The sequence below is a fragment of the Panthera uncia genome (genome assembly GCF_023721935.1).
Source record: "Panthera uncia isolate 11264 chromosome A1 unlocalized genomic scaffold, Puncia_PCG_1.0 HiC_scaffold_17, whole genome shotgun sequence".
Lineage (NCBI taxonomy): Eukaryota > Metazoa > Chordata > Mammalia > Carnivora > Felidae > Panthera > Panthera uncia.
Window position 1 is genome coordinate 72,403,043 of NW_026057577.1, and position 25,584 is coordinate 72,428,626.

General features: G+C 37.2%; 2 protein-coding genes and 1 pseudogene across 6 annotated transcripts in view; 2 read left to right on the top strand and 1 right to left on the bottom strand.

Moving 5' to 3' along the window:
• SKIC3 (SKI3 subunit of superkiller complex) overlaps window positions 1-25,584 on the bottom strand; it is a 107,980-nt gene that overhangs the window by 67,159 nt on the left and 15,237 nt on the right. For 2 of the 5 annotated variants that reach the window (XM_049647598.1, XM_049647602.1), the window contains exons 1-10: window positions 20,035-20,137; window positions 13,730-13,796; window positions 11,423-11,566; window positions 9,438-9,528; window positions 7,377-7,520; window positions 6,218-6,309; window positions 5,695-5,770; window positions 4,801-4,941; window positions 1,964-2,062; window positions 1,747-1,855 (exon numbers count right to left, since the gene is read on the bottom strand). In XM_049647598.1, coding sequence (XP_049503555.1) covers window positions 1,747-1,855; window positions 1,964-2,062; window positions 4,801-4,941; window positions 5,695-5,770; window positions 6,218-6,309; window positions 7,377-7,520; window positions 9,438-9,527 — 751 coding nt within the window. In that variant the 5' untranslated portion in view covers window position 9,528; window positions 11,423-11,566; window positions 13,730-13,796; window positions 20,035-20,137. Of the gene's footprint in view, window positions 1-1,746; window positions 1,856-1,963; window positions 2,063-4,800; window positions 4,942-5,694; window positions 5,771-6,217; window positions 6,310-7,376; window positions 7,521-9,437; window positions 9,546-11,422; window positions 11,567-13,729; window positions 13,797-16,384; window positions 16,979-20,034; window positions 20,138-25,584 lie in introns of those variants that run through there. The other 3 variants (XM_049647601.1, XM_049647599.1, XM_049647600.1) reach the window with 3 other exon arrangements.
• LOC125934313 (40S ribosomal protein S15a-like) lies at window positions 15,133-15,523 on the top strand (annotated as a pseudogene).
• ARSK (arylsulfatase family member K) overlaps window positions 20,273-25,584 on the top strand; it is a 44,914-nt gene continuing 39,602 nt past the window's right edge. Inside the window, exon 1 of the mRNA XM_049647605.1 lies at window positions 20,273-20,482. Coding sequence (XP_049503562.1) covers window positions 20,345-20,482 — 138 coding nt within the window. The 5' untranslated portion in view covers window positions 20,273-20,344. The remainder of the gene's footprint in view (window positions 20,483-25,584) is intronic.

Below are 25,584 nucleotides of genomic sequence, written 5' to 3' on the forward strand. Positions count from 1 at the left end.
TTCTTCCTCCATTTACCTCTAACAAATCTCTTCTATTTTTTTTTCATTCAGGTGTTACTTTCTATTGTTACAGTAGAACATATTCACATATGTTCACAGTTCATTCATTCCCAAGATCATTTAGTCTACCCAATCTAGTCTATCTTCTATACAATCTATCCTGCATACTACCGTATTAGTTTGATTTTATACTTCATAAGTTGACTGACTGAAACAATTAGTAGCTCTTCTCTCACAATAGTGAAAAGTGCTCTTGCAAGTCTGTTTCTGAGTCAGTTAAAGAAAAGGGGATCTGCTTAATTCTCACTAAAAAAATATAAGACTGAAGGTAACAGTTCTGAATTTAAATTCAGACACCAGCTGGGAAAAAGTACAAGTAGAACTAGAAGGGAAACTTAAAGTGGAGAGCCAAGATAGAGGCAATGATATTTTTCCAACAGGCATTTTCCCTCGGTTACCTCTAGCCCTAGTTTTCAACAATTTTTCTATAATGAAACATGTGATGGTTATTCATACATAAAGCATTCCCACAGGTTTACTCATTTAGCAACAAAGTAAAAACAATTAGTAAAGCTCTGCAATAATTTATAATCACTAACACAAATTACTTCCATTTCAGTGACTAATTTCTATGAACTTTGTTCACATCAGTTGAATACAGGCATGGACAAAAGTGATGGTCAAATTATATGAAAAACAATCTATTTAGCACAGATACTGACAGAAAGGACAGAGACTGGTGTGAAAACCAACTGGGTTAACCTCTTGTAAACAGACTGAACACCAGCCCTGGGCACAAGATGTCGGCAGACACAGGTTCTGACAACTCCTAGCAAGCTAGGTGTCATCAGTTCTCTCTCCTCTCCTCAGGAAAGGAGAGGCATACGTTAAGACATAATCTCTGATTTGAATCTACTCTATTTCATTAAAAAAGGAGATCATTTATAAGCTCCATTACTTTACAGTATTACAGCATGTGTAACTATGTACCTGTGACACTGCAACATAACATCAACACTGAGAATGTGCATAGTTCACAAAACCCTGTGCGTGACATTCATAGCCCTATGCAATATGGTCCAACCTATTCAACCAAAATCTATCTTAAGTTATTCCTTCCAGTAGAGCAAGTGAAACTATCTTACTATTCTGAAAAATTGCAACCTAGCTCTCTCCATACTTCTGTTCATGCCCTCAGAGCTCCTTTCACCTCCTCCAGTTTTTCTAATTTTTTTTTTTCAACGTTTTTTATTTATTTTTGGGACAGAGAGAGACAGAGCATGAACGGGGGAGGGGCAGAGAGAGAGGGAGACACAGAATCAGAAACAGGCTCCAGGCTCCGAGCCATCAGCCCAGAGCCCGACGCGGGGCTCAAACTCACGGACCGCGAGATCGTGACCTGGCTGAAGTCGGACGCTTAACCGACTGCGCCACCCAGGCGCCCCTGGTTTTTCTAATTTGTATGGAAAATTTAAGACTCTCCTCAATTCCCACCTTCCAAAAGACTTCAATGATCTACAATGAACTCAGGAATTCATAATTCCTCTGTGTCACTATACTTTCCTACATTTATTAGCCTCTTCATGTGCGTAAAGGCAACATACTGTACTTCCTTTTATGTCCAGAAATATTCAAACAATACATTGGCACACTGTAGGCACTGAAACAATTTTTTTATTGATAGCAACATCACTCTCACATGCTCATACACTTTTAGGACCCACAATATAATAAAGAAGAAATTACCTGATTCAATCAAATGCAAACAAAGCACTTCTAATGGATATTGTACAGTGGGATAGATGTTTATCATTCCTTCACAGGCCTTCTTCAACCTAGCAGTTTCATGAGGAAACTAGAAAATATCAAAGTAAAATAAACTAAGTAATAGTAAAATATACTTGTGAACATTTTCCTAATTAGAATATAAACATCACATCAGAGATTTTTAAAATCAACTTACTTTGGATAAACACTGAATGAAATGTCTATAAAGTACTTGGTGATCTTCACTAGGAATATTTTCTGATAAGCCCAGTGCATTCTCAAAAGCAGTTAAAAGCTGAAACAAACAAAAAAACCTATCATCTGTAGCATATTGAAATGACAAATGTAGTAAACAGTTGAACATGTAAGACTCACTTATACAAGATACAACTTCAACTAATTGCAAATGTATTTTATTATCTGGCCTTGACAATTTCATGAAGAAAAAAAAAAAATGGCACGTAGGTTTTTGAATACAGTTTAACCCCAACTGGCCAGGAGACTGCACTGAACTAATGAGGGTAACTATATAAATCAGCATTATGAATTTAACAAAACATTCTTGTAAGTGCTTGCTATTCCCTATAAAGTAGTTAACTGGAGAGGTATAATCATGAATAGCAGTGTAACTGCTACTGCTCAGATCATTTTAAAATATCTCTACCAAAATCACCAGCATGTCCTTTGGAACATCTTCAGTGGTAGGAAATCTTCAGTCTTAAAAAACAAATTTTATGAAGTTATGCTTTTATCAAAATAAAACCAGAAATATGACTGAACTATAATAAAATCACTTTTTATCTGGTATTACTAAGTGATTTTGAAGAAAATACCAAAAGAAGTTTTATAAATGTATTTGAGCAAGAATAGCACTAGAACCCAAATCAAGCATTTTAAAGGATACTATTCAATTAATTACAGAAGTTCTACCACTTTTAAAAATGAATCTCCATGACTTCATAATGAAAACTCATAATACAGTTCACTACTTCCAATTTTCTTTGTACAGTATGGTATAAAGTCTACATAAATAAGTAAAATTTTACTGTTCTGATTAAGTTAATGATCTTGCAAAAAAGGAAGGCTAACTTATGGTGTTTAGCACAAGGGGTTTAAAAAAATAGCAATGAAATTATCATCTGGAAAACAAGTGATGTCTTTTTTCATGAACACATTTAAATAAAACGAAATTATCATTAGAATTCAAGGTGAAAATAACCCCAGCGCCAAAATCCTCTTTTCATATTTTAACAGTTAAGAATCAAGTCTTAACATAGCAAGTATAATTAGTTCTCTTTCATAGAGGAGAAAACAGATAATTAAAAAAAAATTTTTTTTTACTTATTTTGGTATATGTTTGATATTCTGGTAACCTATACTTACATGATGTCATAATATAAAGATATCATTTAAGAGAAGTTGGCAGGGTGCCTGGGTGCTCAGTCGGTTAAGCATCTGGCTTCGGCTCAGGTTGTGATCTCCCAGTGGGTGGGTTCGAGCCCCACATCAGGCTCTGTGCTGACAGCTTGGAGCCTGGAGCCTGCTTAGGATTCTATGTCTCCCTCGCTCTCTGCCCCTCCCCCACTCACACTCTGTCTCTGTCTCTCTCTCTCTCAAAATAAATAAACATTAAAAAAAAGAGAGAGAGAAGTTGGCAAACCACTTAATTTTGTCACTGCTCAATTTTTTCCACAACTAAATCTATACACAGATAAACCAACACACAGACAAATGCAAATCTTATTTTTGTTATTTTTATCTCCAGCATTTAGGACACTGCCTGACAAATATAGTAGGTTCTTAATAAGTATTTTCTGAATAAAGGAATAAATTAATGAGTGAACAAATGAACAAACATACAAAAAAAAAAAATGAACTTCCCATCCTTTACAGTCTATAACTGCTTATATATTTAAAAAAAAATTTTTTTTTTTTACATTTATTTATTTTTGAGAGACAAAGAGAAACAGGATGAGCAGGGGAGGGGCAGAGAGAGAGGGAGACACAGAATCAGAAGCAGGCTCCAGGCTCCGAGCTGTCAGCACAGAGCCTGATGCGGGGCTCAAACCCACAAACCGTGAGATCATGACCTGAGCCGAGGTCGGATGCTTAACCAACTGAGCCACCCAGGCGCCCCTATAACTGCTTATATTTAAAAAGTCCATTCGGGTGCCTGGGTGGCTCATTTGGTTGAGCATCCAACTTGGGCTCAGGTCATGATCTCACAGTCTGTGGGTTCGAGCCCCACATGGGGCTCTGAGCTGACAGCTCAAAGCCTGGAGCCTGCTTTGGATTCTGTGTCTCCCTCTCTCTCTGCCCCTTTCCCACTGTGCACGTTCTCTCTCTCTCAAAAATAAACTTTTAAAAAATTAAAATAAATAGTCCATTCAAGTTACAAGTGTACAGTGAATGATTATTTATTATAAGAAATTAAGTTTACTTTTAAACTTAGAAGCATAAAAAAGTAGAATAAGACATTTTCCAACTACAGTTCAAAATCAATGAATTGTTTTAATCTTTTTAAAAATTCTTTTCAATTACTTCACTGTGCCCTACACTGTACACCAAAAAGGAATATTTCTAGATATAAGTACCCTAAATAAATACCATAAACAAAATACTCAAGTTGCTAAGCCTCAAAATAATTCAGTACTCTTATTTCAAAAATATGAAGAAACATATCTTTAAGTAAGTACAACTTTAGAAATTACCGTAGTTTTGTGAAAGCCAAGCTCATAGTTTCTTTTTCACAGTGATGGCATAACTGATTTATTGTGGATTCTTATGAATACAAGGAAGGAAATTATGATACCCTAAGTACCAATTCCACTCTGTCCGGACTTAGTATGAGACTGCAGGCCAACAATTCTGACGGTGTCAGCAAGAACTTCTGTCAATTTAAAACTGAACTCTGATAACAATTTTGACATACGGCACTTTTCTATATTACACTAGTATGTTTCCATTTGCTAAATTCAATTCACAATGATCAATTTTCATGACACAAACTGTAGGGAATAAATGGGTCAATACCAATTGCTGGGTCTCATTATTCTGATCCTCAGTACTCTCAGCCAGCAACTGAGTCAATCTCTTCCACAGCTGATGAAGCTCTTGGTTGTCTGCACCTTCCTCCTGCCGTGTCTTTATCAATTTGTGCCATGTTCGGGCCACCTATGAAGAGGGAGATTTAAATCATTATTTTATCTTAAATATCAAAAACGCCAGTGCAAAAAATATAAAATCTATAAATAGCAATACTTTCATCTGCTAATACATAAAACAGCAAAAGCCCAGAACTCCATTTACTCTGAATTCTACAAAAAAGGTGACTAGGTAAATCCACACAGCCCTTACTTTAGAAGTACGACTGAGATACCAGAGTAGAAACTGGAATAAGACTACACGCCCCAAACTTCCTAACTTAGAGCATCCACTATGGGTGCACTACAAACACGTCACTAAATTCTACAGATGATGCCTTTGTTTATTTATTTATCCCTGCCTAGTTTCAAAAGGGTTTGGAAGTTATGACAACTAAAATTTCAAAGTTCCAAAATACTGTAATTGGTATTATCTGTCTATATTCTTTTAATATCATACTACATAGTAATTTTTTAAATTTTCTCTCAAGCTAAAATCAAAGTTTTCTTTTTTTTAATGTTTATTTATTTATTTTGAGAGAGAGAGACAGAGAGAGAGCGCGTACTCACAAGTGGGGGAGGGGCAGAGAGAGAGGGAGAGAGAGAGAATACCGAACAGAGCCGGATGCATGGGGCTCAATTTCACAAACTAGTGAGATCATGACCTGAGCTGAAATCAAGAGTTGGACCTTTAACCAATGAGCCACTCAGGCACCCTGAAAGCTTTTTTTAAATAATGGTTTCATTAAAAGAAGTCTACCAGTCCAGCAAATCATTTACCAACCTCTAGGTGTTTCTTTTCTTGGTAATATAGATCCACAAGTTTCTTACAGACATCACACCACTTCTGTTTGTCAACACTTAGAATAAAAAAAAAAAAAAAGGATTTTGAATCTGATTATTGAAAACAACCAAGGACTTAAGATACTAAAATTAATAAATCCCAGTAATACAGTCAGGCATTATTTTAAATTAGAACGTATCTTCTTTAAATTAGAACATATCTTCTTTCATACCACAAGAAAATTTTATAAAATGAGCCTCCCATTAAAAAATAAAAGGTTTAAGAAATAATATCTTCCATGGTCTTAACTGAAAATTATATCAAAGTTCCCAGATTAATCAGTCCTCTTATTAATCGTGTTTTGATTCTGTTTCAGTCACAATCAAGGAATTCTATAACCAAAGTATGAAAGAAAAATGCTTCTCAATTCCCAGTAAATGTCTGGAGTACTTCTATATAAGTTTTTATCAGTTTATTCCAATTAAAACTTTAAAGACACTGCCTTTCCCCATACAGTGATTACCTTTCATAAAGATCCAGGAGCTTTTGGTAAACACCAGGTAAGTCTTCCTTAGCATTTATGTGATTACATTTCTCATATAAACTTGCTAACCCCTAAAATAGGAAACAATAGAGATTACTCTTCCAAAAAGTACAACATTCTCACATTCATTTTGCTAAACAAAGTGACAATCTATAAAGATTATTTGTGATTAAAAAATATAATTTACAAATGAAACAATATGTCTGGGATTTGCCTCCAAATAATTAAGGGTGAGGGAAAATATATGAAAGTATAGATGAAAAAATACTGAAATGTGTGGATTTTTAATGAAGCTAGGTGATAGCCAGGGGGGCTCATTATACCATTCCCTTTACTTCTGAAAATACATCTGAAGTGTTTCACAACAAAAAATATTTCTGAATGATTATATAATCTTAACTCTTAAGACATTACCAGATGACACTACTTTTATATGGCCAAATAAAAAAAATCCAAGCGTTTTGTGGAGACTGTAATTTTTGGTTCAATTAAAGATCACATATCCTAAATCAATCAATACATAATAAAAGCAGGCATCTCCCTAAGTGTGTCACCAGATATCCCCACTCATGTTCTTGTTCACATAACATGAGGCAAACAGGTTCATGTTCTCCTATTACATATTAGAAATCACAGTTTCTAAGATGTGGTTGAGATAGGAAACAAAGTTATTACATATGAAGAAGTTGGAGAAGCCAACAAAAAACATGAAGACCATTAAATAAGAAAAAAGAATTTCACTTGTATTCAAAACAGACTGCACATTTTTTGTACTTTACTTTTAGGAAACATATTAATATACATGTTTCCCTCAAGCATAAAGAATATTCTTGATAAGTCTTTCATATACACACATAATTAAGTTAGAGATTTATATAATCATATTTCAATTCTAATCCTCACATTTAGAAATAATCCATTGGCTTGGATGTTAAATAATGGAAAACAGCATCACTGGCATCTTTTTTTTTTTTTTTTTTAACTAACTTGCTGGTTTAGAAAACCAACCTATTTAATTTTTTTTTTCTTCTGAGGGTTAAATAAAGGTTTAAATGCCTAGTTTAAAGCTGTTACCTATATTTTTAAAAAAGGGGAAAAACTTCTTTACTGTAATATAGGGCACGAAATTTGTACATACCTGCCAAGCCAGCAATTGGTCTGGCTCTAGTTCAGCAGCTTTCTTATAGGCACCCTGGGCCTGATCAGGTTGTTCTAGCTCGGCTGCAGCAACACCAATAAAAACCCAGGCATTATAGTTATTTTTCTCTTGTTTTAACACTGTCTGATTAAAAAAATTAAAAGAGCAGGTCATTAAATTTTGGAAGCTAATGGGTAAAAAGCAACTAAAGACAGTCTACTTGAGCGTAAGGAAATCTGGACCTGCCATTGAGCAATCTTAAGAAAGCCACTTAACGTCTCTGGTCTTCAGTTTCCTCAAGGAGAGGAGGAGTGCAACTGGATCAATAAATGTAACAGGTCAAAAATATGAGTCATATTTTTTAAAAGCTGCCCAAGTAATCCTGATGCCTCCATCAAATGCCTCCCCATGCTCCCTGAAAATGCTGTGTAAAAAGAGTAAAAGTATTCATACCACCCAACCATCCTGCCTGCTTCCACTCCACACTGTTACGGGTCAATTCACAAAACTGTTTTCCATATCATTTCACCCTAACCAATTCCCACATTTTCTGTCACTATGACAACATTGCCCTCTCTTAGACAGATGAGAGTTTTCACTGAAACTGTAGGGTAAGAAAGCAGACTGACCCCAATGTAACTATATCAAATATGTTCAAAATAAATAGTGGTGATGAATGTTTAAACACCACCTGTCAACAGGAATAAAAATTATATGTAGAGCTACTGCTTTCAGAAATAACAGCTATTTGCTAAGGTAAAAGTTTGAAACAGAAAACCAATAGGTTCTAGTGTAAGAAAACAAAACTAGTAGCTAAAATGAAATCAGTTAAGATTTTACATATTCTAGAGAAAAAAAGAATATTGACATGAGTTGAGCCAGATTATTTTTATACACATCCACATAACACTTCTAGCAATCTGTCACCAATCTATATAGCACAAATTCCATTCTATCCAACAATGCTGCCTCCCAAAAACCCAACAAATGGGGTAACTACCAAAGCTAACAATGCTTTAACCTCTGATATGTCCGATTAGTTGACCCCACCCTCTTTTCTACTACTGCCCCACTTTTCAATTCTCATTCCTCCTTCCCCAGCTTAGACTCCCCTGACCCATCACTGTCATCACTCCCTTGCAAACATCCTCAACTCCTTCTCCTCTCTTCTCCATCATCTTTCTCAACATTCATACTTGACCCACAACATGCCCATTTCTAAGCCTAAGAAGTTGAACATGAAGGGAGAAGCTACACAACTGACTTCACTGATGTCCCTTCAATAACATGAAACTTCAAATGGACATTCAGTAGGGCCTGGCAATCCTTTCCAAACCTTACTAGTAAGTTCGTTTTCCCAATAAATAACAACTACTTCATACCTTCCTTCGTCTCAAACCTCCTATGCAATTGCTCTTCCACTCTCAGCTTATACCTCACTAAGAAAATAGAAGACATCGGAGGGGAACATGCCCCTCTTCCTACCCCCAAATCTATAAGTCTGACAATCTACAAATCTGGATTTACACCTATCTTTCCTCCTGCTAAGATGGAAGAAGTATCAAGACTCTCCTCTCAAACTTGGGATCCCATCCTCTCTTCCCTTCCCAAGGACTTCACTTCCACCACTACTTCTCCTTCCTGCACATACAATTCCTCCCTCTGGACAGGCACATTCCCATCAGCAGCATACAAAGGGGTTTAGAATCTTGAGTCTCCCATTCACAAACCAAATAGAATCACAATGTCAACATACCATTAAAAAAGAAGAACTTTATGATACAGTAGTGCTCCATAGTACAGCCCATCAAAAGATACCACAGAGGTATTCAGGTTTTAAGAACATGACTTTGATAAGTTACCAATACAGAGAGAGACAAAATTAAGAATGGTGAAGTAGTTTGTCCTAGCACAACCATTCTAATGGTGCTACTAAACAACCCAGGCATTTTGTTATATTTAGACAATAAATGATACACTTATTACATCCATAATGCTTGTGAATGGGAAACACGCTTTCACCGTGGAAGGAAAAACAAAACAAAACAAAACATTGGTTACCTTACAATGTTTCAAAGCTTCTTTGTATTCTTTGTTTCTGATTGCATCTCTAGCACTTTTTAGAGCAGTCTTTACTTCCTTGCTGGACATTCTGTCAAAATAAAAACCCTGAGTGAACCTATAATAATACCTGCCTAATTATAATAGTTCCAACAAACTTAATTATCTGAAAAAGGCATATGCAATTCCTTCTCCCTGGAAGATTCTTTCCACCTTAAGGTACATATAGCATATTCCCCTACCTCTTCAGATTTTTATTCAAATGTCATTGCTTGGTGAAACCTTGGTTAGCCAAGCTAATTAAAATTTCAACACTTCCTCACCCCCAACACCCAACCTCAATATTGCCTTAACTGCATCCCTAACATTTAGCATCTTATACACTATATATTTTACTTATTTTATTTACTATCTGTTCCCCCAAACCCAGCAGAATATAAATTCCATGGAGGCAGGGATTTTTGTCTGTAGTTGTGTTGTGTACTACTTTGTATTATTGCCAGCACCTATTATCTGACAAGTTGGACACATTAATAGATACTTGTTAAAATTGAGTTGTACTTGAGTTATACTCATTCTGCATATAGTAGGATAAAACACAGATGATGTAATGTACCAGGACCCAAAATACACATCAACCTCAATCCAATTCTACATTAAGCAAGATTTAGTAGAATAAGCCCAAATTACAACATAAAAATATGAACATAAACAAATTTCAGTAACCATGATGTAAGAGTGTAAGAAAATATTGTTTTAACACTGGTTTCTATAAATTATAAATTAACTTTCTTCATGGTAAGTGTCATGCAGAGTTATAGTAGTATAAATTCTGTGAGAGAAATAAATGCGATGTTCACATTTAAATGAAGGCAATGAAAATGCTAGAGGATTATGCACTAATTTGAACCATAAAAAGATATTTCAAGTGGTAGGTAAAATATTTCTTCATTTAAATTTAAGCTATGTTAATTTAATTTTAAATTATTTTGACATTTATTAATTTTTGAGAGACAGAGAGAGACAGAGTGTGAGCAGGGGAGGGGTAGAGAGGGGGGAAACACAGAATCCAAAGCAGACTCCAGGCTCTGAGCTGTCAGCACAGAGTCCGATGCAGGGCTCAAACTCACAAACTGTGAGATAATGACCTGAGCCCAAGTCGGCCACTTAATCAACTGAGCCACTCGGGTACCTCAAAAGCTAGTTAATTTAATTTAAAAAAACTTTTTTTAATGTTTGTTTTTGAAAGAGAGAGAGACAGAGCACAAACAGGGAAGGGGAAGAGAGAGAGAGAGAGACAGAGAATCTGAAGCAGGCTCCCGGCTCTGAGCTGTCAGCACAGAGCCTGACGTGGGGCTTGAACTCACAAACTGTGAGATCATGACCTGAGCTGAAGCCGGACGCTTAACTGAGCCACCCTGGCGCCCCTAGTTAATTTAATTTTAAATGAACTAACGTACCTTAAGATTTCACAACTTACTCTGATATCGGGTAAACAAGTCAAATTCAATCACAACTAAATGTTGAAAAAAAGAAACACTTGCATTTTCTGATAACTCCACTGAACTCCAATCTCATCAGGAAACAAACCTGGGTAAATATGAAGTCATTATAGACTGCAGATGTTCACAGTAGCAAGATGAACCAAGAAGATGGCTCACTGACATGGTGCAGTGACACCCTGTATACCCAAAGAGGCTAAAGCAGAAGTGCAGATCAAAGGAGTTTAAGAAAGTAAGGAATAAAAAGCAAAAGAAGAAGAAGAACAACAACAACAACAACAACAACAACAAAACCCAATCCTTTTGACTTAAAAAATGTTAGGTGGAAAGTAATACAAAAATTAACATATCATAAATCAACTTATCTGCAACTAGAATCAGGTTCCTTAAATACACAGAAAAATGACTTTTTGCCTAATTATGTTAATTACACATTAAAGCAGCATATTTCATATGCTCTTATTTTAGAAACTGCTCTCTTACCTGAGTTTATCTTGGTATACATTTATAGATGCAAACTTCAGTATTTCTTTTTTCTATAGCCTACAGACTTTGACCGGAACAGGCAATAAATTTCAATGCTGATTTCAAATTTTCTCACACCAAAGTTATCTTGGCTAGGTAACTCTGCAGATTAAAACAGAAGATAAATCAATGATGATAACAACTAATCTGGACCAACAGCAAGGGATTACAAGAGACATCCAAGGAGGGAAAAAAAAAAATTAAAAAGGAACAAAAACAGTTTTAAGTCTAAACAAAAGCAAACGGAAGAATTCAACTTTACAAGGAAAAGGATCACCATCTTTTCTATCATCCAACACTTGAGTGGAAGCACGTTCAAACAAGGTAAAACTGGGGTGCCTGGGTGGCTCAGTTGGTTAAGTGGCCAACTTGGGCTCAGGTCATTATCTCACAGCCCTTGTTGGGCTCTGTGCTGATAGCTCAGAGCCTGGAGCCTGCTTCGGATTCTGTGTCTCCTGCTCTCTCTGCCCCTCTCCCGCTTGCTTTCTCTGTCTCTCTGTCTCTGTCTCTCACAATAATACATTTAAAAAGACAATAAAAACAAGGTAAAACCAGCCATCACTTATCCTACATGCAACTCCCAAACTATGCACTGCAAATGACACACACACACACACACACACAAACACACACACACAGAAAAAAGGGCTCTTGTTCTAAAGAATATAATCTAAATCAAAAGAAAGACCTAAGACATATGAGTCATTAGAGAATCAAACACTAACTATGGATAATGAGTACAACTGCAATAGGAGTTCAAAGAAGGAAAAGTGTGATGTGAAGTAATTAAGGGGTACTAGGAAAACACAGAATTTAAGAATGTTGGGAGGAAAGAGATTGCTCCAGTCAGAAGCAACTGCATTAGCCAAGGCAGAGAAATAGGAATGAACACGTGTAGGAAACAATGAGAAAACTGAGCAGTGTGGAACAAAAGGGACTTGCTGAGGACAAGAAGAAAACGAGGCTTGGTGGATAATGTAGAGCACGAGACTACAAAAGACCTTAAACGTCAGACAGACAGACAAGTTTAGATTTAAATACAGCAGCCAACACAGAGCTGTTAAATGCCTCTACATGAGTTATTTTTAAAGACCACAATAGATAAACTCCATTGTTCCCTTGGTAACCAATTAATGTTTAATACCCTTCCATATCCCTGTATGTCCCTACATGTAATTACAATTACTCTTGCTGCAGTGGAATCGCTATTCTTCTCTTCCTAATCCTTCACGTGATTTGGAATTTAGCATAATATGCTAGCACTGAGGCCCTCTCTCTTCACAAAACATTTATACAGGTAGAGATATACAGACATGGACAAGGTAAATATATAGACATAGATCAGTTTCAGGAGATTAACCTATTTTTGAAAAGACAAAATAATCTGTCCCTTTCTAGGCCTAAAACCTTCTTCCTATTTTGGGAGCTGGGGTGGAGAAGAGAGAGGCTCATCCATTCATTTTCTAAAAAAAGTTTTCCTAAGTACTAACCTTCTACAAGGTATCAACAAACAAAGGTAAAAATCTACTTAAAAAATGATTCCATGTAACCACATACACCTGTATTTGGGACATTTCCCTCTGTTTCAAGCACATCCAAGATGTCAAAGTAAAATCTAGCTCTCTTAAGTGTCTTTAATATTCTTCCACAAAGTGTGTTTAATGGTCATCCACAGCCGCACCCACTTTCCCCTGACAATCTCTCCTATTTTTTTCTTCTCAATCTCATGTCATTCTTTAAAAAAAAAAAAAAAAAAAAAAAAAAAAGCATTCGTTTTTGCACACTTTCACTCAGTTAAAGGGTTTATAGTACCAAACCAAAAGGGTTTTTATTCAACATATCAAGCATAGAAAGTAGCAACAGCTGCACTTAAAAAAGTTAGAAAGTATCAAACATGCCAAAATGTTAAACCTCAAAACTAACAAATGTAGGTGGATGAATTGCTACACACCCCAGCTAAAGCTATGGAACCTTCAACTACATTCTGTTGTGCACATACAAAGACTCCATACAGCAAAAGTAACAACAACAAAACAATAAATAATAATAATAATGACAATGGAAACAAATTACACAAAAGCAAAACATGATACTTTTAAATCTAGTAACAAAAGTCCAAAGGTATTTTGTGATGACCTATAGTCTGGAGTAACAGCCTAGAGGTATATCATCCCACACTTCCTCTGAAAGGAATTGGTAAAAACAATCATTAAGTAAAAACAGACTCCAATTACCTGTTACATATTTAGCATTCTGGACACTTACCTTTTACCTATTATCTTCTACCTTCTTTTTGACTTGAATTTCAGATTGTTCCTTGACCATTATCCACCTAAATAAAGTAAAACATCAAATAGTTAAGCAAATAAAAAGGATGATAACCCAAAACTCTGAATTTTTTAACATACCAAATTCAGGTTTAATTTTCATAATTCATAATTTAAAACACAAGAAATAATTAGGTATAATTTTTCATCTTTTCTTCTTTCCCCAATTTTCTGAATTGGTCCGTGTTCCCACAGACTCTGGTGATAAAAGGAACATCCATAAGCAATCAGAAAAATGCTCAAAAAACATTCCAGAAACTCAAAATACATTAACCACAGTATAAAAAATTGAGCCAAAACAAGAGTATCAACTATCTCTATGCTACTTTATTTTGAATCAAGGACAATTAATACCACTTATTTACTCCCTATGTGGAGCCCAACTACACTAGAGTGACCCTGTTTTATGCCATGTAAAGAATTATAAATATGTAGGGATGCCTCGGTGACTCAGTTGAGCATTTGACCTCAGCTCAGGTCATGATCTCGATGTTCATAGGTTTGAGCCTAATGTTGGGCTCTGTGCTGACAGCTCAGAGCCTGGAGCCTGCTTTGGATTCCATGTCTCCCTCAATCTGCCCCTCCTCTACTCGTGCTCTCTCTCTCTCTTTCTCAAAAATAAATAAACATTAAAAAAATAAATTAAAAATCAAATTATAGGGGCCCCTGGGTGGCTCAGTTGGTTGGGCGTCCGACTTCGGCTCAGGTCATGATCTCACAGTTTGTGGGTTCAAGCCCCGCATCAGGCTCTGTGATGACCACTTGCCACAGCCTGGAGCCTGCTTCAGATTCTGTGTCTCTTTCTCTCTCTGCCCCTCCCCTGCTCACACTTTGTCTCACTCTGTTTCTTAAAAAAAATAAATAAATGTAAAAAAATTTTTTTAATAAATAAAAATAAAAATAAAATTATAAATACGTAAAACGTTGCCCACATCATGTAACTAGATAAATTTATAATCTAATGAAACTAGAGAGCACTTTTTAAAATGTCAAAAATCCCATCTAAATAACCATCTGAAATATTCACACAAATTCAACATGATATAATTCTAAGTATCTTTTGATGGGCTCTCTGGAATAAATTCTATCAAAATTAACTCAGAATGTTTCATGGACAGAATGGAAGTGGCTTCAAAGAATTGAAAAGAAAAAAAAAAAGCCATGCTACTTTAAACAAGGAAATAAAATTTAAGTGAAGCAGGTGGGGGTGAACAAAAAAGAGAAAGTGAGTTTACTGGCAGTATACTTAAATAGAGTGGTTAGTTCCAGAGAAAACAGTCTTACTATTAAGAAAAAAAGTACTGGGGCCTTCTCTTTCCTCCATCTTTCCATGCCACCACAATGGTGCTCATGAATGTCCTGGCAGATGCTCAAGAGCATTAACAATGACAAAAGAGAGGCAAACGCCAGGTTGTTACTAGGCCATGCTCCAAAGTCATCATCTGGTTTCTAACTCTGATGATGAAGCATGATTACATTGGCAAATTTGAAATCACTGATGATCACTGAGCTGGGAAAACTGTTGTGAACCTCACCAGCAGGTTAAACAAGTGTGGAGTGATCAGTTCCAGATTTGATGTACAACTCAAAGATCTAGAAAAACGGCAGAATAATCTGCTTCCATCCTGCCAATTTGATTTCACTGTACTGACAACCTCAGTTGGCATCAGGGACCAGGAAGAAGCAAGAGGAAAACACACAGGAGGGTAAAATTCTGAGATTCTTTTTCTAGGGATGTAATACAAGCATGCAAATAAAATGCCTCAATGTAAAACAAAAACAAAAGTATTGTGATCTAAATAATGTTTAAGAAAGTAAAATAAAAGTTAAAATAAGAGGGGCAAGGAGGGAAAGTAAAATAAAAGTAAAAACCTGATTCTATCCATTATACTAACTTCTCTGAGCTCCAAACCAACCTGACTGTAATTTATTACTCAGTCACTTCAACACTGTTCTTACAAAATACCCTAGATTTTGTCAGCCCCTTCATGATACCATACCCACTCACAAAACCACAACTTAATCAGAAACATCTGGACTCCAGTACAACCCGACCTTGGACACCTTACTTAACTACTCCAAGCCTATTTCCTTATTGGTAAAGTGAGGATTATATCACTTACTTCATATGTATGTAAATGCAGTGCCTGAATATGTTACACAGTTGACCCTCAAATAACACTGGTTTGAGGTCCACTTAGAAATTGATTTTTTCTCTTTCTTATGATTTCTTAATAACCTTTTCTCTAGCTTACTTTATTGTAAGAATACAGTATACAATATATATAACATACAAAATTATGTGTTAACTTTGTATTATCAATAAGGCTTCTAATCAACAGTAGGCTACTAGTAATTAGGTTTTTGAGGAGTAAAGTTACACATGGATTTTTGACTGCTTGGTAGGGATCAGCACTCCTAATTCCTACATAGTTCAAGGGTCAACTACATATTAGTTCTATTCTCCTTATCTACTTATGTCCTTATCAATCAACTTCACTACTTTTTTTTCTATTCGTAACCCACATGGTTACTACAAACTTTCTCTACACATTTAAAAACCCTAATGTGTATCAAGAAGTAACTTTCTCACCAATGTTCCTCAAAAGATGCTATCACCAAACACAAGTATCTTCTTTGAAGCACATGAATACTAGTCCAGAGTAAAGCCTGCAAAAGAGATCACTCCATCCTCTGGACGACTGAAACATTTATTATTTGAGCTATTCAATTCAAACTTAGCCAATATTTTTTTACTATGCTATACTGATGTCTCCTGACTCCCAGATCAATAAATCCCCAAACAAAAGTATTATATCTTCGGAGCTCCTTACATCCCAACAACTATTGAGTAATATGTACTCAATAAATGGTGGATTATCCAGCTCCGAAGGCCTACTGTAAACATTTAGTTTTCCCCCTTCCAAAAGGCAGTAGTTCTCAATTTGCTAAAATAAGAAAGGAAGTAACTCTTTTCAGTATCAGCTCACATTACTTTTTTCACTATCCCCCAATACTTTCCACTTATACATCTTTGCTTCTCTCATTCAGCCTGTTCATACTTGCTTCTATCTACTCAAATGGTACATGTAATCAAAGCCAAATTCAAGTGTCAAGCATAAAAGCTTCTCAGATGAATCTCACTAGTTTGAACTTCTAACACTTTTATTTTTATTTTTTTAAGTTTATTTACTTATTTTGAGAGAGAGAGAGAGAGAGCGAGAACGAGCATGAGTAGGGGAGGGGCAGAGAGAGAGGGAGAGAGAGCATCACAAGCAGACTCAGCACTGTCAGCACAGAGCCCGACCTGGGGTTAGATGTCACAAATCATAAGGTAACAACCTGAGCCAAAATCAAGAGTCACACACTTAACCAACTGAGCCAACCAGGCACCCCTGAACTTCTAACACTTTTAATCTATACTAACATTTCCAAAAAGTATTCCAAGGAATATTCCTATGCTTAAAGGTATTAATACACCATTTACTAATTTTGTTAATACTACACATTATATATCTCACTCTTTTACAGTTATTCTAAATGTATATTAGCACTCTAAAGGTTCTGAGAAGTCCGAAAGGCCCAAAGATATTTTAACCTAGCATTTCTAAAACTTGTTATGATGGAACATTTACTTTAACAAACAGCAATTTTGAAGCACATGAGCATCCTCCAAAGCATAATTTGGGATAGTCTGGGTTTTATTTTTGTATGCTTGGCAAATAACTATATTTTTTATACCTTTTATACTGTCATTAAATTTAAAGGTAATGTGCTTGTTTTCCACAACTAAACTGGAAGTTCCTTAGAAGCAAAGACTATCTCTATTACTCTCTTTTATTTCCTACAGTGTTTAATACATTGTAGATAATCAACAAATATTCACAGAATCACAAATGGTGAAGACAATCCTGAATTTACTCCATGTACTCACTAACTTCACACTTGGCCTCCTTTTCCTAAGGCAGAATATAGTGCTGTGGGTACAATGGATATTAAAAGAACTATAAAGAATCATAATCTATACCAAGACCTTTCAATTGAAGATCTTTCAGAACTGCAGTTAACTATCTCACAAAAGTAAGAAATCTCTAACATACAAATCTTTAACTGATGATTTAAACATACATGTAATGGAGTGCTTACCCTCACTGCGACACATATATAGGCATATGCACACATAAAGACGTGCACAAACACCCCACAAAAGTACCTTTTCGGATAGTTACTGATTTGTAAAAATGCTTTATGTCCACAAAAGAGTGATCAAAATGACGAAGAAACGTTACAGTTATATAATGAGCCGAAGGAAATGGGGAAGGCCTTGGGGAAAAAAAAAAAAAATTGGTGAAGAAAGAAACAAGAAGTATTGTTGAAAAGGAGATTACCCAAGTAAAAATGAAGAGAAATGGACCAACGAATGATTAAAAGTAGAGGGAGACTGACTTCAGCTCAAAATAAGAACTTTTAATAATTAAACATGACAAATGTGGAACGGGCTGCTCAAAGGAAGTGCATTCCCATCACTACAGATAAAAAAGCACAGACTGGACAATTCACTTGGCAGGAATGTTGCAAGAAAAAGTGAATGTCAGATGGGAAGTAGGACTAGAAGCCTCTTAAGATTTTTCCAGCACTGTATCTCTGGGGCCCTAAAATATCCATCTTGCTCCAACTCACTGCAGCACCTGCTCCTATGGGCACTGCCAAAGGGAGAGAGAGGAAAAAAGAGATGTGTTCCTGTCATTCTAACCAGGACTTCAGAATATATGTCCTGTGAAAACAAGGCCATAGAGAGTAAACACTGTTCACAGAAATAGTACCACACCACAGATAAATATAGCTTTTACAAATCTAAAGGTCAGCCGACAATGTTTCTATGATAAGATGCATTCCACATTCAGAATTAACTCGAAACAAATTTTTGAAACATATCCTGATCCTGAGGTAGCCTATGTACATTACCTCCCGTACCATACAACTACAATTTCATGGATGTTAGTTTTGTTTCCCTATAGCGTAAGTTCCTTGTGGAAGGGAACTACTGTTTATGTTTGTATTCTCACACAGGGCTTTAGAATGCTTCTTAAGAATTTGTCTATACAGGGATGCCTGGGTGGCTCGGTCGGTTGAGCGTCCGACTTCGGCTCAGGTCATGATCTCACGGTCCGTGAGTTCAAGCCCCGCTTCGGGCTCTGTGCTGACAGCTCAGAGCCTGGAGCCTGTTTCAGATTCTGTGTCTCCCTCTCTCTCTGCCCCTCCCATGTTCATGCTCTGTCTCTCTCTGTCTCAAAAATAAATAAACGTTAAAAAAAAATTTAAAAAAAAAGAATTTGTGTATACAAATAGAGTTTAGGCTCAACAGAAGGTCATGACATTTTATAACTAGGAACAGAGAACTGCAGTGAGTTAGGGCACAGACTACTGAAGTTCAAATCCTGCTCAGACTGGCTCCCTGTATAATCTGGGGTAAATCATTTAACCTGTCCAAGACTCAGTTCTCCTATCTGCAAAATGATGAAAGTGAGGATCACAGAGAATATTAAATTGAGTTGATTCTATGTTAAGTACCGCAATTTCTCCTTTTCCTATCAAAACATTAACACGACTAACATGACGAACAAATTATATAACTGAAACTATGATAATGAAATAAAAATTTGGCTCTGGGGCAGAAATTGGCTTCTTCCAGAATTCTCCAAAGTAGCTCAACAGTCAAGAGAGACCAGTGATTTTTCTGAACAATGGTATTCTGAACCTGTGCCGATTAATCCAACTAGTCACACCGCTCAACATTTCTTCCTGCGAGAACCTGTTCCCCTTCTCTCCTTTGCACTCTGAAGGCAAGATGCACCTAAGCTTTTCCCCGTCTAGAACATGATTACTAGGCCCCGCGCCCCGCTCCCCACTCCACGGAGCACGATCAATCCTACTGCACTGACAATAAGATGTGGCAGGCTAGCAACTTCCTCAAGGGAATACATTCGAGAGCCCCACGAATCCACATCGTACCTGAGGCTGTAGAGTCAGAAGCCCCACAAAGAACCGCCCCATCTAACTTAAGTGACAGACGCGCTGCCACCTCATCATCGCCTAGTTCACGGTCTCGGCTGATACTCAGTCATGCCTGCGCGACACAAAATGAGCAGCCCCGGCCCCTGACACTATCTCTCGCCAGTTCTCATTTCAACCGCGTACTGCCTCCAACTTCTGCAAAAGCTACAGCGAGCGACCCAAACCCACCTGGGACAGATGCTTCTCCTCCAAACGCCAAGGCAGCAGTCCGAGCGCATGCGCATTCCGCAGGCATCGTTCACGTGACTGAAAGTGGCTGAGTTTTAGCACGCTCGGTATTTGCTTAAAAGGTCTTAATGTGAGTTAAGGAATGCCCCCTGTGCGCATGTGCCCATGCGCAGCCCGCTGGGAATTGTAGTTCTGCCAGTAAAACGCTAGAAGGAAACCAAACTGTGAACTGTGTGATCCCCGCCCACCTCTCTCCAGAGGCGTGCCTAGAGGGAGGCGGCGGCCCAGCGCCGCTGAGCCGCTCTCTGCAATGCTGGTGCTGTGGATGTCGGTGGTCGCAGCCACAGCGCTGGCAGCCCCAGACCCCGGGGCAGGTGGGCAGAGGCGAGGAGCTGCTGGGGTTTGGCCCGTTGCACCCAACGTGGTGCTAGTCGCGAGCGACTCCTTCGTAAGTACGGAGAGGCAAGGGAGGGGGCGTCCCGCTCCAGACTAGCGACCGTCCTACAGCTTTTCCTGTGATGCAAGCTTTGAGGAGCAGAATCTGAGACTTCCAAACGTATTTTCCCCGAGGCAGAGTAAGAATTCCATTTTATTTTGAGGTCCCACGTATGCACGTACACCACATACATTTAAAACAATACTCTAGTAAATAAAATGTACTCTGATAGAATCTTTGCAAAAAAAAAAAAAAATTAATGCTGGCCTCGACCCACATAATTATTTTACGACTACTAATATACTTTCTGTCCATACTCTCGTTTGTTTCGATAGTGGGGGAAAGTAACATTCTGCATCTCCATAAAAAGGTGTTAGCTTCCTAGCGGTCGTTTCCCACTTCATCTCAAGTTTGCAGGAATGTCAATACTTTTATCACCCAGGTTATCTGATAATCCTGTTAGTGCTGATTTAAGTGCAATAGTTGTCATTTGATCCACTCCCCATTTTAACAAAGAAATTGTGTGCGTGTGTTATTGCTGTTGTTTACTCCCAGACTTCAACAGTTTTTGGTACTTCCCCAAGCCATCATCCGAAAGAATACTACCGTCAACATTCCCTGAAACTTTTAGTATAATCCATGATTTAAAAACTACTGCTTGGACAAACATTAGGTTAAAAGTGATAAATCTAGTTTATTATCACTGGGTGTTACTGTGGTCACATAGACTGTTGGTGTTAAGCATGTCTGCACCAAAGAGTGCTTTTAATCACTGTATTCTATTGGTTTTCTCATTGATTAACCTGTGAAGATTAAAGTCACATAATCTGGATATGCCCGTAGGGCTTGCTGAGAAAATTATTAAAAGTAATCTTTATGATTATCTAAATTTAGGGAACAGGCAATATTGGGATTAACATGAAAGAGGTTTCTTAGAGAGTGCTCCTGAGATCAAAGGGAAAGGAAGAAAGAAGGATTGTGTAGAGAAGTTTCAGTTCTGTTACTGTCTCAATAGAAGCCTCAGATGACTTTATGGGTAATTCTCAAACTAGTAAAATGTTTCAGAACTGTTTCCATTTGGGGTGAGGGGATCCAGGCCCTTATACCCTCATGTTGGATGGCCATTAGTTGTGCGCTGCTCCCGGAAAGGGACATGATTTTGGTCCAGGCAACTGTCTTTAGCAGCGGCAATCTTTCTTTCCTAAAGGGAATTCGGGTGGTGTATCACAGAATTCTAGAAACTTCCAAAGATGACTGAAATATTTTTTCCACTATAGTATGAATACATAGGTTTTTATATATTTGTGTTTAAATCCTTTGCATTCATTATACTTACTAATGTTCAAACTGTCCTATATTTGGTTTGTGAAAGACACGTCAGGTTGTTCCTGAGTCCTTTTGACCCATTCATAATAATCTTTAGCAGCTTCCTTTGATAGACTTCCACATCCTTCTTGTGTATTTCCTGTAGTATCTTGTGTGTAGAGACTAGAATCCAGGTATTCCCATTTTTCATTGCTTTTAGACCTTTCCAATGGACAGATCTAGAAAGTATATGTATTTATTTATTTTTATTTTTTATTAAAAATTTTTTAACGTCTATTTATTATTGAGAGACAGAGAGACAGACCATGAGCAGGGGAGGGGCAGAGAGAGGAGGAGACACAAAATCCGAAGCAGGCTTCAGGCTCTGAGCTGTCAGCACAGAGCCCGATGTGGGGCTCGAACTCACAAACCGCGAGATCATGACCTGAGCCGAAGTCGGACGCTCAACCGACTGAGCCACCCAGGCGCCCCGAAAGTATATGTATTTAATTTGATTTTTGCACTTATATCTGTTTTATACTATTTTGGTTTCTAGCTACATTAATGTAATTGTTTACTTTATTAAATATATGTATATTTTATATATACTTACACATATTTTATACATATTTGGGTAAAAATGTATAATATATAAGCATATACATAGTATCTAGGGTTCCAATCACCCTTACTCTAGATCACTAGTAGGGGAAAGGTTTAATCCCAGGAGAGACAATCCAAAAGGCCAGACAAGTTTCTGCAAAGCAAGCAGAAGGAAGGAAATAATAGCAGAAATTAATGAGTTAAAGAGTATTATAACGGGGCGCCTGGGTGGCTTGGTCAGTTAAGCGTCCGACTTCGGCTCAGGTCATGATCTCACGGTCCGTGAGTTCGAGCCCCGCGTCGGGCTGTGTGCTGATGGCTCAGAGCCTGGAGCTCATTTCAGATTCTGTGTCTCCTTCTCTCTCTGCCCCTCCCCTGTTCATGCTCTGTCTCTCCTTGTCTCAAAAATAAATAAACGTTAAAACAAAAAAATTAATTAAAAAAGAGTATTATAACAATAGAGAAAAACAATGAAACCAAAAGTTGATTTACTGAAAACATCAACAAAATTGACAAACCTTTGGCTAAACTGACCTAGAAAAAAAGAGACAAGACCTGACTTACTAAAATCAGAAGAAAAAGAGGGAATATTACCTTGCAGAAATAAAGAATTCTCAGGGAATACTGTGAACAACTGTACGTCAACAAATTAGATAATTTAGATAAAATGAACAAATTTCCAGAAAGGCACAAACTACTGAAACTAACTCAAAAATAAAAACAATCTGACAGACCTAAAACAAGTAAAGAGATTGAGTTGGTGATTTTAAGACACCCACAAAGAAAAGCTCAGACCCAAATGGCTTCACTGGTTAATTCAACCAAACATTTTAAGAAGAATTAATACTGGGGCACCTGGGTGGCTCAGTCGGTTGGGTGTCTGACTTTGGCTCAGGTCAGTTTGTGAGTTCAAGCCCCACGTTGGGCTCTGTGCTGACAGCTCAGAGCCTGGAGCCTGCTTCGGATTCTGTGTCTCCCTGTCTCTCTCTGCCCCTTCCCCACTCATGCTCTGTCTCTCAAAAATAAATAAAAATGTTAAAAATATTTTTAAAAATAAAAAAAAGAAGAATTAATACTAATTCTTTATAAACTCTTCCAAAAAATAGAAGAATGCTTCCAAATTATTTCTATGAGATCAGTGTGTAGCTGATTTCAAAGCCAGACAAATAACATCACAAGAAAACTACAGACTAATATATCTTCTTAATATAGAAGCTCCACAACAAAAATACTAGCAAGTCAGGGGTGCCTGGGTGGCTCAGTCAATTAAGTGTCCGACTCTTTATTTCAGCTCAGGTCATGGTCTCACAGTTGTGAGACTGAGCCCCACACAGGGCTCCACACTGGGCGTGGACCCTGCTTAGGATTCTTTCTCTCCCTCTACTGTTCGCTCTTTCTTGCTGTCTAAAAAAATAAATAAAAATAAAATACTACAATTTGTTTAAAAAACACTAGCTAGTCAAATTTAGCAATATATATAAAGCATTATATACCATAACCAAATGGGATTTATCCCCAGAATGTAAGGTTGGTTTAATATCTGAAAATCAGTTGTTTTATAATACACCATGTTAATTGAATAAAGGGCAAAAGCCGCTGATCATGTCAGTAAATACAGAAAGAACACTTGACAAAATTCAACAACCCTTCATGATGAAAGCACTCAACCAACTAGAAATAGAATATTCTTGACCTGTAAAGGGCATCTGCAAAGACACCATAGCTCTAATCACCTTAAACACATTCCATATTAGAAACTTCCCCAAATGGGTCAGTTATCCTTTCCCCCTCTTGCCCATCCCCACCACTCTACACTTTCAATACAGATGAAGTCCTTGTGCCAGTCACAGAAATGCATAAAGAAATCACTAACACGGATTTTAATATGATGCATGAATTACTGGTAAACTGCAGTAGTTATCTGCAGTGGTAGTTACACCAGTTTAAATGGTGCCTACAGAACTTGGAGTCCTCAATCTTTGAATTATATAGCATCACAGTGCTTCTGCCATGTGATCTCCTGCTCCAGTCCTCCCATCAGATTAGTCTGGATTTGTCTAGATTCCAAGAAGTGACCACAAATGGTTGTTATCCCCTATGTCCAAAAGATTATAAGAATAAAACATGTAGGCATTTTGGATTTCTGAAGATAAGTTTCTAAGAATTTAAATTTGTGGATTTAAAGAAATTCTTATGAGGGAAGAATATACACTTTTATCTTGGGCCTCCTCATTTTCATCGTTCAGGAAATCAGCAGTTATTTGCTTAGAATTCAGTGATACTCCTGCTGGAAGTGGTTCTTTATTTCAAGATACAAGTATGCTCTAATTTTTTACATCTTAAAAAAAAAAAAATGAACTTTAATCCCCCATTCTCCTATAGCCAATAGTCCATTTCCTGACATCCATCCTATTTTTCTGTTCACCTTTGCAAAATCATTTCTTAGAAGAGCTTTATTTACCTGCTGTCTCACCTTCCATTCTCTTCCCCATTGTAGTTTAGCTGACCATTCCCACCACTTAAGGTGCCCTTCAGATCACCACCTGTCTCCATACAACCAATACCACTGTGCACTTTCTGGCCTTATTTTAGGTAGCCTCTCAACACAGCTGACATTACCTCTTTCTTGACACACTGTTTTCTCTTGGTTTTCATGGTCTTGTATCATCTCCCTCCCTCTTTGGCCATTCTTTGTTTCCCACCTCCTCTTATTTGGGAATCCCCAGGGTTCCTTGCTTTCCTCCTTTTCACTTTTTTCCTAAAAGCTTTCATTCAGTAACATCGTTTTCAATACCATGAATATGCTTAAGATTCCCAAGTTTATTTCACCAGAGTAGACTTTCCAAGCTCCAGATTCCTCTCTGTGACCAACAGCCTACTTTATATACCCATTTGGAAATCTCAGACATATCAAGAGTTTATGTATATCCCATATTTGGATGAACTCATTTTTAAAAGTGTATTTTTACTTATAATCATAGTGAAAATATATAATAAATACAACTCCAGGCCTAAAATATTCTTTTTTCTGTCTTTGCTCTTTACCAAGAAGATTTCTTCAATTCAAAAAAGCATAACACCTCTTCTAATCTTCATGCCTATTTATCCACAGTGGCCAAGACATCTTCACTTATGTCCAGCCTAAAGAATTGCTGGACTTTTCTCATTCTTTAGGTCTTGCACTTCCCAGAGAAACTTTCCCTGTT